This window comes from Varroa destructor, unplaced genomic scaffold (assembly GCF_002443255.2).
Source record: "Varroa destructor unplaced genomic scaffold, Vdes_3.0 BEIS01000003.1, whole genome shotgun sequence".
Taxonomy (NCBI): Eukaryota; Metazoa; Arthropoda; class Arachnida; order Mesostigmata; family Varroidae; genus Varroa; species Varroa destructor.
In genome coordinates this window covers 7998791-8011257 of record NW_019211456.1, presented here as the reverse complement: position 1 = coordinate 8011257, position 12467 = coordinate 7998791, and the positions used below count along the sequence as shown (strand labels likewise).

The following is a 12467-nucleotide window of genomic DNA, read 5'->3' as shown; positions in this document are numbered from 1 at the left end:
TCATACAGTCGTCTAGCAACACGTAATTTATTTTTACGTTAATACCACAAGTAATTTTGTAAATTGCCCCTTGTACTTCGGCCAAACAATCAGTTGACATATTCGCGTGACGTAGTGAGCGTTCTCCATTAACAATATATTAAATCTCACAGCCTTATATTATTATTATTAATTATAATTTCGTATCCGTTATAATTATACCAGTGGCATATATAATCTATATCAAACATGGCGCCTGCATTCATTCGACGTTTATTTGTTAATTACATTTTGTACACGATAGTTCATGACAAGAAGGTAACATTTAAAATGCACTAAAATCAATCTTTTTCAAAAAAAAAAACGCTTATTTCTGCATTATGCATCATACAAGCTAGTTAGGTAAGACCAGGACCCACTTGATGTTGAGACTTCCTAGACCGCCTCGATATTTACCTTTCGAATAGATTGCTTTCTATCTGCATCCTCCTAATGGGACTTTTCAACGGCTTGCTTAGGCACGAACCATACTGATGTCTAACTGACACAACACCAGACATGCCCTGTAGATATTCCAGCTGAAGAAGTTAGTAGTCCTATTATTGGTCTTATATGACCATTAGGTAAATCAGAACTGACGAGCATTTTTCTAGTAGGACCAGAATATCGAATTCCAAGCGACAGAATACGACGCTACATAACTTGGTAGCATTTTTGTCATATGCTATACGGTGATAGGTCTCCAAGGCAAGGTAACTTGTTACTTGAGATTTTCGAAAGTACCTTTAGTACCATTAGTGATATCTACGAAGGTTCGTAAGCGATGAAAAATCACAGAACATAGAAGAATGATGAGGATGACAGAATTTTGATGACAATTAGATGGTGGTTATGATGAGCGCAATGGTGTGTTAACCATTTTACGCGCATGAGAAAAACATTTGTTCTCTCGCTCCATAAAACTCAGCGTGACCCATATTCCAATAGAATTCGATAGCAAATAACCTACAATCGAGTTGTAATTTGCGCATATATATAAACATTATAAAGGGTAATATGGAGCACCATAAAATTGCACCACATATTTAGTAGCATCTAATGAAAAATAATTATATTGAAGTAATTAATGTAGTTCATATAGCTCCCAGACAGCATGGCGAATATGAGCTAAATCAAGCAGCTGTTAACCGTGAGTATTTTTTTTACATAAAACGACAGCTAATTGAAGGTTGACGTATTTTGAATTTGTCTATTGGTGCAATACAATAGCTATTTGGGTTTGCCCGGGGGCGTGGATTATCATTCTTTGCGTTGACTAGTGCTTACCCTTCGATTCCTAACACAGAGCATAAATGCTCCGGTTTAGCTTCACTCTAAGCAGCTTTTGAGTGGCCCCAGTACGCTGCCAAGTTCGGCCGTGTCGTGACGACGTGGGAACGTAAACCATTATGTTTCAGTTAATATAATAATGCTTGTATTAGCTCTGTGGAATGAAGTCCTGATAAGATTTCATGGGCCACTTTTTTATAATGCGAAGATAGCTGTGAAACTATCTTGCCTATTTCGAATTTTTTTGCGCGCGAAAACCTTGAATTGTGTTAACGGTATGAAGTGCCTCTTTTTTGAGCTCCTCTGTAGCCATTCCAGTGTAATGTTCGATGGCCTTATCGACCATTGGCCAAATCTCGTTTAACAAACGTGCCTGTATCATACAAACGACAACGAAACAAATCCATAAGATCGAAATCCTAGCTAGACAGAATTTTAATCGACACGCAAGATACAGAGGGGTTCTTTTGGGGCACAATTTACTCGTATACGTTTGCTGACTGCATTTTAAGTTATTACCTGGATGTTAGTTCTGGTACCTCCGACTTGAGTTGTAACAAGGGGTGTTTGGCCTTGGAAGCCAAACAACGGTGCGAGAGCCTGAAGCTTGAACTGGATCAGTGCACCGAATATAGGAATAAGTATCAGCGCACCTAAGGCCTGAAAATATCGAAAAGGTGATATTTTTTAGTCTCAACAGATCGAGCAAAACAGAATTAATAACGAGTCTATTGCAATTGGACTAATAAATAATACTTATTAAAAATGTCAGTTTATTAGCTAACGGAAAAATTGTAATATCAGGAAATAGGATATGTGACGTGAGGCGTCGAGGGTATACTAAAAAATTATCTGAAGCACATGGTAATGGAGATTGTGTCAAACAAACACGGCAAAATAGGTAACTAAGAGGAACTTTTGTCTTTTATGACGCATAACGCTAACCGAGTGTACAAACAAAAATAGGCCTATTAGCCTCCGAAGCCAATTCACGACACGATTTGCAAAAATTTATCGATCCAATCGCATTGTATGGAATCTAGGAGCTTAAGCTATTTCTACCTATTACGAGCTTCGCCCCGTTTCTTTTTTGCTTTATCTGTTTTGTCTTTTTTTTTTTCATTGCCCTTTGTTCAGCCTGTGCAAGGATAAATGGTTCACTGTATTTATAATAGCTGTAACGTCAAATGGCTGTTCCCGTATGCATAGGACCTAATAGCTCCTTTCACAATATGGCATAAACGACGCATGTGGAGTACACTATTGGTTACGCAATACAATTTAACTAAAAATATTCATTAGTACGTTTTATGATAGGTTGGAGGTGCTACGGCGTCGTTTTGAAACATTGAAAATGAGAAGGAAATTGCTGATCTTGATCTTTGACCGACCAGGTTAACATTATGCTCTATAAGAGAAACAAACTTTCAGGGGCAAAGGTACTCATCTTCCACGCACACCTTCCCAGAAAAGGAACTCTTGTAGTCCACAAAAAATTAGCCCAATACGCGGCTTTTTAAAGCGTTGTTTTAGGTCGGAACAATCCATAAAGCTATACTTTTAGTAATATAATAGATCGATAGATTACTTACCATGATAAACCAAGGGATGAGGTCAAATCCTTTATGATGACAACCAAGGGAAGACTTGTAAGATGGTGAAACATGTCCGAATTCAAATTCGCTGTGACCGTACCCGCCATGGCCTCCATGTCCATATCCCCCTCCGCTGTACCCCCCCCCATGACTGCCGTAATGACCACCGCCATATCCACCATATGGGTGACCGCCGTGTGGATAGTTGTGGTATTCATAAGGATGACTCGCCGCAACCTAGAGTATCGCATCGGCAGTAATTAATTATATCAAAAACATAAATGATCATAAAATATGCAGATCTAACATTCTTTTTTAAACTTTTTTACTGTACATCCCAAAGGACAAAACAAATTGTTAGTTAGGAATTTTATTAAGTTACTTAGACAAACCCTTTTAAGTGTCTATTCTAAAGACAAGACGAAACTGTTAAGGGAGCGTTCGTTGTTAGAAGCCATTTGAGATTGTAATAGGCTAAATAGGTAGCAATTCACCAAGCTTGTTTTATGAAATTTCAAAAAGGCAGTATAGCACTTGCCTTTACATTCGGGTATATTTAGTAGCATTTAGCTATTATGTACCTTGAGACTGGGCACCATAGGGCCGGGGCCCACCTGAAGGGGCCCCATAGCACTGGGGATGCCGATGGACCATACCTCTGTCTTTTTGGCCGACGCAGCCGCCGACGCATCCTTGGCAGCAGCAGGCGTCGGAGCGGCTAACAGATGCAGACTGATGGCCACAGCAAGGGCTAGAACGCTAGATATCTGCTATTAAGGCACGCAACAAATTTATCCATTGAAGGCAGGAAGCAAGCGTCATCCCCGACAAGGCAAGGCAAGCATCGTTAGTCAGTCAATAGGGAGTCAGCCAGTGAGTAGTACAGGACGTCGACCGATTATCGAAAACATCGCACCGGCGAATAGACACATAAAATGACATTATCGACATTACGGACGCGTAATCAGAACGGGAACTTCCCCAGAACTTCCCTAACCCTCTAGTAGAGTTCGTACTCTACTAGAGGGTTAGGGAAGCCGGGGTTAAGGAGCGAACTTCAACTGGGGTGAATAGTTCAAACCAAATTTCCTCTATCGCCATTTAACCGCCACAGAAATAAAACAGGTTAATTAATTCATGGAGTACAATACCGTCAGTGCCACAAAATAAAGGCCTGTTTTCATCAATGATAAAAGCCTGTTTTTCATCTAGGTTATTACAATGTGCCACCATCTAAATGAAACCTCAAACAAAAATCGTACTGAGTTGAAACTATAAAAAGGAAAACATAATGAAGCTTTACCAATAAAATGAGATTCATTGCAATGTCTTAGATATTAAACTAGTACAATTTGATGTAGTACGATGATTGACTCTAAATGTAAAGCAAAAAAGTAATTTTTAGATTCTAGCAGGTTTCATCTACCGACCTCATGAATGTTAGAACTATATATCACTTTAGTATCCTTTCAGAACTACACTGAAGATCTCTATTATATCAACACATACAGTAGGTCGCACGCCTCGGGCAACCTCACTTTTTGCGCGCATCCCAGTCGGGCCGTATTTAGGTCCACGGTTGAAGCGGAGTGGAAATGACTGTTTATCCAATAATAAATTTGCACATACTTTATCGCACGATCGAAACGATAACCTCAACAGGTCCTTACCATGGACACTAACATCTTCGCGTCGACTAACGGATGGGACGATTACACAGAGGACACAACTGAAGGACAAGCAAAAAAAAAAACGACAAAACTCAACACTCGGGACGATTGACGACTTCAGATCACTATGAACAACGGCGACCACCAAAACGATGACTTTGTGGCCGCCTATACATCAGTCTTATATATGAAGCATTCGCTCACCCCCATTCCTCCTCCTTTTCCTCTACAAGCGTTCCCACAGCCCGATGTTTCAACGACACTGTACGAGGATGCTTCCAAGCCGGGAGAGTGAAGTGCGTACCTAACTAAGAACGCTGACAGCATTGGGCACCCCGAGAAAGGGTTGATAGAGTTGAAAAAAGAATAAAACCCGTTGCTGCTGCTGCTGATAACGTTGTCGCGTTGCGGATGAAATGTGAAATTCCGGTGCTTTTTACCCCCCAACACTACTGTGTTACTGTTTATTGTGTGATCTTTGCTTGTAACGTGTCTCGACACGTGCTACACAGTTTGTCTAGAGCAGAATAGCACACGAAAGTCGAACATCGATGCGGTTGGTTTTGTCCATCTAGTGTTTACCGCAGCATAAATAATTTCAACTAAACAAACCATCCCGTATGTTACGTCAGCGTGATGGGGTAAAGTTCGTTGTGAGCATCGTTTGTCGTTGTTGTCCGCGCTGTTGTTGACTTGAATGTCATTATTAATGGCCCGAAGATTAGCCATCTAGAAGAACAGTTGAAAATCTAGCAGTTATGTCAGTGGTGGCGTGCTTTCAATACAATATGCGTGTAGAAGTCTGCTAAAACCCCGTTCCGGATCTAATTCAACCGCTCATTCAACGAACGAATCAACTTCTATAGTGGTAGCATTTTTAAGCGTCGCGTCAGGGTGTGGCCCTCGAGTTTGCCTCACCAGTTTGCCCCCGTTGAACAATTACAGCAACAACAGCATGGCTGGTACCGTGTTGTGAACGGACAGACAGGCAGACAGACAGACAGAGGAGCAATACCGGCTACAAGAAGCATGGCATAATAGCGCTCATGTCAGTAAGTATGGTTTGTGCACAAACCATATTTGTTTACGAAAGCATCAATTTTGTTTGTAAACTGTATTAGCAGCTCGTTCTACCTTGTCTCGCAAGCAAGCGACTGGGCACAAAGATCAGCGAATGAACCTGAGGCAATGTTTGGGTTCAAAGGTGGCTTTGGTGAATCTAAATGTAGAGGATCTTTGGCCTGTTCTTTGACAATATCCGCTGTGCAGGTGACGATTTTCGACCTATTTAGCGCATTTTACACTAGAACCTTGTTAAGATTCGCCCGTTTGCCCCGCGTAACATGCGCTTGATCGACTGACCGAGTCCATAGGGGAATCCGCTAACTGCTCATGGGAGAAAGGCGTCGGATTGACAATGCTGCTCTTGACAGTTCCACTGCTGCCTCGCTCAATACGGATTAAAATTAACTATTTTTTTATTAGGTCGGATAGCAAAATGGAAATGCATTAATAATGTGCTCTAGAGCGATGTAACCGCTCGAGGATATGACATAATTACGTTCTTTACTGTAGCAGATTAAATTGGCCAGACTACCCAGTTAAAATCGACCTTGCCATGTCATATTGCAGATATTCTTCGAAGCTAAAGTTACCAATGGTAAGTTGACTCATGCTGATGGACTGATGACAGATCTGATGGACACGAAAGCTATCGCGTTGTGATGTCCAATGAATTTCATTAGAACAATATCTAAACTACATATAGAATTTGTGGGGTACGAGAAATTGGAAAATATCGTCGTACAGTCAATCAGATGGAATAAACCGAAGGACCCACACCGCCTAATTGCCGTATCTAAAACTAAATTAGAGACTAATGCTAGGCTTAAGTTTACAGTTTTCTTACGCACTGATCAGGTTTGTTTTATTATAGAAAAATATGAACGGTCCTTTAGGAGCTAATACATATATATATATATATATATAAACAATGGCTTCTTGAGAGTCAAATATAAAATCCAAGTAAAAACCTTTCTCGATCACACTGACTAAAGCAGCAATTCGATGTAACGAGATTTGGGTCTTCTCAGCACAAACGCAACAGGACAAGCAGTCCCCATACAGCCCATTGGGGTGTGTGGACTTCAGGCCTAAAAAAGTTAGGTAAAATAATGAGTGCTAACAAATGGCATCTTGACGACTGTTGCCTTCACCTCCTTGTTTCGAACCTTGAATAGAAAAAAGAGTTGAAAGGTTAACAACTGCTCTAATGGAATCAGCATTTTTGCTATGGACAAATTATTCACATATGTTTTTAAATATGATTTGGCGAGCTTCATGCCAATGGTAAAAGGCCACTTAAGTAATTACGAGGAATATTGGGAGCGAAATAATTTATTTTTTATGCCATAAACACGTATTGAGTGCCCAGTTTGTATGGCTTTAAAAACCGCCATGCTAGTAGATTTCGTATGAAACGGGATTTCCACGAAAGATATGTGGTCAATTATATAGCTGGTAATTACAAGAGAGAGCCATTAGTAGAGTGTCAGAAGTCTTTTTTGTTTTGTTTTTTTTTTCGTTCTTATTTATCTTTTGTTCTTGTTTTTTACGCAATACGTTCCACATTTTTGGGGCTATTTTATTTTATTATTATATCTACTAATTATATATATGGCTAGCATGATCTGTTTGTAGTTATCTAGAAATAATACGATACCTTGATGGTAAGTTGTGTCCCATTTTTGGAAAGAAAAGTTGGTACGTAACCCATAGCAATATTGTAGCCCAGACTGGGAGACGGCGCACCGGAAGTTACTTCACCTGCGACAAATAATAATAAGCGTACCCAGAAAATATGCGTCAGTAGTCAACTACGTTGAACGAATTTAGGTGAAATAGTACCCTTACTTACTTACTTTAAAGGGTGCATCAAACAAAGAACGTATTGAATATGTATACATTTTGACCGTGACAAACCATTCCAAATTAGTCTGCGAAACAGATCTAACACTCGAATAAGAACAGTTATTATATATTGTTAAAAAAAAAACGGAAAATAACCAATGACGGAGTTATCCGCGTCTGTACCAAGCATTCCAAGAATTGGTTATTAATACGTTACATTTTCCTTGATAAAACGTACTTTTTAGGTAACTTATCATCAACGATTTTCGGCACGCACCGATTTTTTGTCCTGAATGCAAAATGTCTGCTCCGTGTCTAGCGGGTGCTCCCGCTTCGAGTCTGAATCCTACGCGTCTCCGATTGGGCTTTTCCTTAAGCTGCTGCATGATCACATCGTGGCCAGGAAATCCACCTTCAGTGCGCCTCCGTTTACCTACAGTAAAAGCTAGGCCCGCTTCGATCGGAGACGTTGTCTCGTTGATATCATTGCCTTAAGTTTCAATGTAAACGAACCTTGTGAGTAAGGAACCCATAAATGTTATGTGTGTCTCCCTTTCAAAGTACTAATGGGACTTTATTTCGTCCAGGATGCTTAACATACTAACAGAGTTTGATTTAGGTTAGTAAATTTCGTTTAATAGTATTTGATAGATTAGCGCTATACCGTATAGGCAAAGGCCAGCTTCGAGTCGCAAGGTGTCCCGGGCACCAAGCCCTGCCATCTTCACATCTCCATCCTTAGACGCCAGAAGGGCTTTAATCACGTCATTTGCCTTTACTGAGGGAATCGATATTTCCACACCATCCTCGCCGGTGTAACCGCATCGAGTCACTCTTTTGGATGAACAATCAAAAAGATAAATGGATGCCTTGACTGCCTTTTGTCATTCTGGTTGATTGTTGTGCACTGTTGTTTTATTGATTCGTATAAACCTTTGGCTATCTTTTAAAGCAATTTCAGAATGGGCATTGTCAAATCTTAATTTTTAGACCCTGTTCGACAAATAAAACGAAATGATCTTATGTCTACAAAATACGTGCTTTGAAGCACTTCGTTCGCTGCGTATAGGTCGATCGCGAACTGAAGTTCTACCACACAAAAAATTCTCGAAGACAAGCACTTCGACAAGTGCAACTTCCTGCTAGCCCTTTAAAATCTCTCAAATATCTTACGTTGTTCATCTCATCGAACAGATGTACTCAGTGATTGCGAGCTTCGTATTACCTGCATGGAACTCCAGCAACGTCGCACAAAGTTGTATCCATGAATTTCAGCTCGTTCATATTACATGACACTAAATTTGATAGAACCGTCGCAGTCTGCGGGCCCTGGACAGCCAAAAGGACATGGTCTGCAAAAAGGCACAGTCACATCGTAGCTGGAAGGCTGTTAATAGTCTGCACACATGGTGTAACTTGTTAATTGTTATATTCCCTTACGAAATATCTTTAAAACCTTAAAGTTGAATCACCAGTAATAATCTCAAGTTCCACGTCTTTCCATTTCCTTAGATTCGCTCGTACGTGCTTTAAATCCTTCTCAACACAGCCTGCGTTGCTCACGATGTACAGATATTCAGGAGTAGATGACACGATCAGATCATCTATGATGCCCCCAGAAGGTGTCGTATAGACAGTCAGGGTACCCGCATTTGGCTTAAGGCCCTGCAAATTCAACCAGCCGTACATACGACATAGGCGTTAACGTGTCGGCGTCACGCAGCTCTTATTCGTACTGAAACTAAAAAACGTCCAAATGAGTATGTTCACATGATAGTTAGATTAACAATGGAGAAAAAAGATTTAGCAGGAGTTACTGCGGACGCCAGTTTCGTTAAACAACTTCTTTTGCTCACCATTGGTCTAACATATATATGTTGAATGACCCGGTACAACACTTGCCTTAACGTCGGCAACCACCAACGATTCGATAAAATCTACTCTTTCGTTACCATGAAGTTTACTCTGAAGCATGTGTGACACATCGAATACTGAGACGTGGTTCCGGGTGTGTACATGAGACGCTGATATCGAAAGGCCCGCATACTCTACCGGCATTGAGTAACCTGCGAACGGAACCATCTGAAGGAAACCATAATTGAATAAGAATGTGTTCTCTTCGATATTTTCAATATGATCAATATTAATAACTGGCACATCTAGCTTGGTTTATTGTTTTACGCAGACTTTTATGCAGTGTTGACAATTGACCGAGCTATGCATCTGTCAGCTGGGATAGAGACTTACATAAAGGCAGGGGTCTCTGCTTTCTGAAAATGACGATGTTTAGTTTATACAGTAAATGCCTTGTTTATATATACGGATATCTGTTTGTCAATGGTGAGGAACTCGGCATATATATTAGAATATTCTGTGTCATCTCCGTTATGCAGATGCTCTTAATAAAAAAAATTTAAGATTTCTCAGGTTTGACTAATATGTTAATAACGTCATGAGGACAACTCGCGCATTTATATAGCGCAGCTTAGAGACACTGTTTTGACTCGATCTTCATACCAATAGTTGTAGGGTACCGTTTTCGTTGGCTGAAACAGGTTGACCGTTAGTACCGGCTGTGCATGTCCTATTGTCATGAGGATAGCGTGAGTGAACAGCGTTAGGATATAGTGACAGCGCTAGACAACATGTAAGTTCTCTCAGCAACATGGGAAATTATTTGGGAATTTTTTCGGGTACACATTTCCTTGCTATTATCAATCTAGAAAAACAGCCCTACACTCGGGGGTGAAATGTTTTTACCTTTCCTCCGTGATTCACGTGAAAATCGTAAAGAGGTGTTTTAAGTGGTGCCTTCGTACTCAATGCCCGGATACCCCATCGGCCTGTCGAATGTCTGCCAAAAGTTGACACACAACGACTTAACATTTTCCCCTGCTTCACGCCTTTTTTCTACCTGAAAACTTAGCGGCACTTCTTCTACTAAATGGGAAGACGCATAACACAGCAGTGAAAGTTCGTATTAAATACCTCAACAAGATTAATCCAGTACGTCTATGGTCGCTATCAAAAATATATAAATTGTTAGTTGCTAGGAGTACTTTCAATGTCGCATCTGCCATGCCTCGAAGTCGTCGAAAATTGCCGTTGAACCACTCGTAGTTATTCCTGAACGATGCGCCGATCCAAATGGTAATTAAAATTGTAAAAATGCTGTTATGCACAGGTGAAATCGATCTGCCGTCGCTTTACGTATCCTTCGGTTGGTCTCTTGCTTTATGCCAAGGGAAGTACGATAAGTCGATTATCTATATTATTTCTCATTCCTTCGAACCTCAGTTCACCGTTTAGATTAACGAGGATGGTGGTATCCACAACGATATACGTTAGAAACACTGCAAGAAATGAACCATTGAGACGACGTAGGCAAGAAAGGATAGGTATAGAACAAGCCGGCACACACTGCTCGATCCCGAAACCACACTATCGAAAAGATGAGATGCTATCTTCCAGCGATACGACTAGATAAAACGGCAGATAAATGCGATACGTGAGGCGGAAAAGCAAACAGACAGGGAGGGCAAAAGGACGAGCCCGTAGAAGCATGATCCACACTATCGGACATATAAACATGCTGTAAATACAAATATAACACTGCTATATTGAGCAGGTTTTTTTAACCCATCATTTTTTTTGTGATACGAGCCAATCTTGGAAGAACTACACTGTTCATTTGTAATATAATCATCCAATAACCAACATGGACGTTAATTAATAGTTTTTAGTTTACTCAAAGTATGTCTTGGTACGTGCGTAAATATCTTCAAGGGCTGAACATTGATCTTGCGAATTTAGACCCGATCCTAACGATTGCAACAGCCAAGAGTGCAAACGATGCTAAAGACAATTGAAAGGACATTCTTTTTGGCCATATACCCTAAGTAATGACAGTTCCTAGTTAAAAAAATTTGGCGCTCCTAAAATTAGAATATTAAGTTTTACTGATTCAATTACCAATTATTAATTTCCAGTAATCTTATTATATTAAACGAAGCAGAATACGCCATCGAGTCAGTTCCGCCATATTTTTGCTGTTTAACATCATCAGTAGATCCACCGTCAGATCATCGCATCATACACATACATCATATTCGCAGAAGCTATAAAAGCAGAAAAGCGCAAAGCTTAAAGAAACCATGTCGCCGTATACAGTGCACAAATGGCATGAGATGAAGAAGCTTGCATTGCCCCTACATAAATATATTGATGAGTTAAACTGTACAAATAATTGAAAGCGCTAATTAAAACACAACGTCCAACCCGACTCTATATTTCGCGACCATAACGCAAGGACAATTCAGCTTGATTTGGTACACAGTGCTGTCCTTAATTGATGGTCATCTACTTTCCTATTTGACGGAAAATTTTGCAAGTGTCATCTGATAATACCTTATCTAAAGTTTAGTGTCGGTCTGCGTGTCTATCCGTCTACGTATAGAACATCTTTTTAAGTTCATGCGTAGCGCCTGGTAGAGTTACACGCTGGAGTTTGCTACGCGTGCCATTCTACCAACTGGTAACAGAACGCTTTTTATCCGATAATTTCCCTCTGCAGAAAGCGCCTTTCTCATGTAAGCCAAAAAAAGCCTACTCTTGAATCTATTTTTTTGGGGCGTTTTTGGACCGTTATCGCTGCTATCGAAACCTGTAAAATGGGAAAATTCGGGCTTTTTTACAAACGCACTTTTGCGGAACTGATTAATAATTGGCGAATTACGTGGATGTAAGAAGAGTTTAAGGACGGATTAAATACAATTGGAAAATGATGAAAGCGTACTCAAGACTATTCAAATAAGTGTTGCTCGAACAGATTGAGTTAAATTAGGTCCCTACATTTTAGCTCTGTGTATACTTCAATCATCCCTATGTTCGTGATCTATTCTAGAACAATTATTATTACAAGACCTCGAGACGGTTGTCGAGCTTAATCGTTAGTTCTGCAATAGTTTTTATTGAATTCTCTCGC

At 40.2% G+C, this 12467-nt stretch overlaps 2 protein-coding genes across 9 annotated transcripts; both read right to left on the bottom strand.

Moving 5' to 3' along the window:
• LOC111246929 (uncharacterized) lies at positions 1-4878 on the bottom strand. The gene is made up of 6 exons (XM_022797329.2): positions 4778-4878; positions 4413-4632; positions 3485-3673; positions 2901-3140; positions 1828-1968; positions 1-1681 (listed from the first exon to the last, which is right to left on the bottom strand). Exons 2-6 carry the CDS (start codon positions 4452-4454, stop codon positions 1538-1540), a joined length of 756 nt encoding a protein of 251 aa, XP_022653064.1. The 5' UTR covers positions 4455-4632; positions 4778-4878; the 3' UTR covers positions 1-1537.
• A 1583-nt stretch (positions 4879-6461) lies between these two features.
• On the bottom strand, positions 6462-10923 carry LOC111246928 (aminomethyltransferase, mitochondrial). Of its 8 annotated transcripts, none has more exons than XM_022797325.2 (9): positions 10543-10923; positions 10244-10423; positions 9386-9565; positions 8956-9148; positions 8709-8835; positions 8148-8317; positions 7761-7973; positions 7296-7399; positions 6462-6804 (listed from the first exon to the last, which is right to left on the bottom strand). In XM_022797325.2, the coding sequence occupies exons 2-9, from the start codon at positions 10367-10369 to the stop codon at positions 6736-6738; spliced, it is 1182 nt and encodes a 393-aa protein (XP_022653060.1). In that variant the 5' UTR covers positions 10370-10423; positions 10543-10923; the 3' UTR covers positions 6462-6735. The 8 variants fall into 8 exon arrangements, with proteins under 8 accessions (XP_022653060.1, XP_022653062.1, XP_022653063.1 ...); XM_022797327.2 differs by having other exon boundaries at positions 10244-10420; XM_022797328.2 differs by having other exon boundaries at positions 10244-10397.
• Between the last annotated feature and the right edge of the window lie 1544 nt (positions 10924-12467).

Bases quoted from the DNA above. Each gene is read 5' to 3' on its own strand.
- LOC111246929 (XM_022797329.2), bottom strand. From the start codon at position 4,454: ATGCGCGCAAAAAGTGAGGTTGCCCGAGGCGTGCGACCTACT. The intron at 3,141-3,484 runs GTACATAATAGC...GCGATACTCTAG, and splicing joins CTATGGTGCCCAGTCTCAAG to GTTGCGGCGAGTCATCCTTA. The intron at 1,969-2,900 runs GTAAGTAATCTA...CGATATTTTCAG, and splicing joins TCATCCCTTGGTTTATCATG to GCCTTAGGTGCGCTGATACT.
- LOC111246928 (XM_086983836.1), bottom strand. From the start codon at position 10,150: ATGTTGCTGAGAGAACTTACATGTTGTCTAGCGCTGTCACTATATCCT. The intron at 8,836-8,955 runs GTGATTCAACTT...GCCTTTTTGCAG, and splicing joins GGAACTTGAGATTATTACTG to ACCATGTCCTTTTGGCTGTC. The intron at 8,318-8,708 runs GTAATACGAAGC...TTCATCCAAAAG, and splicing joins GTTGCTGGAGTTCCATGCAG to AGTGACTCGATGCGGTTACA.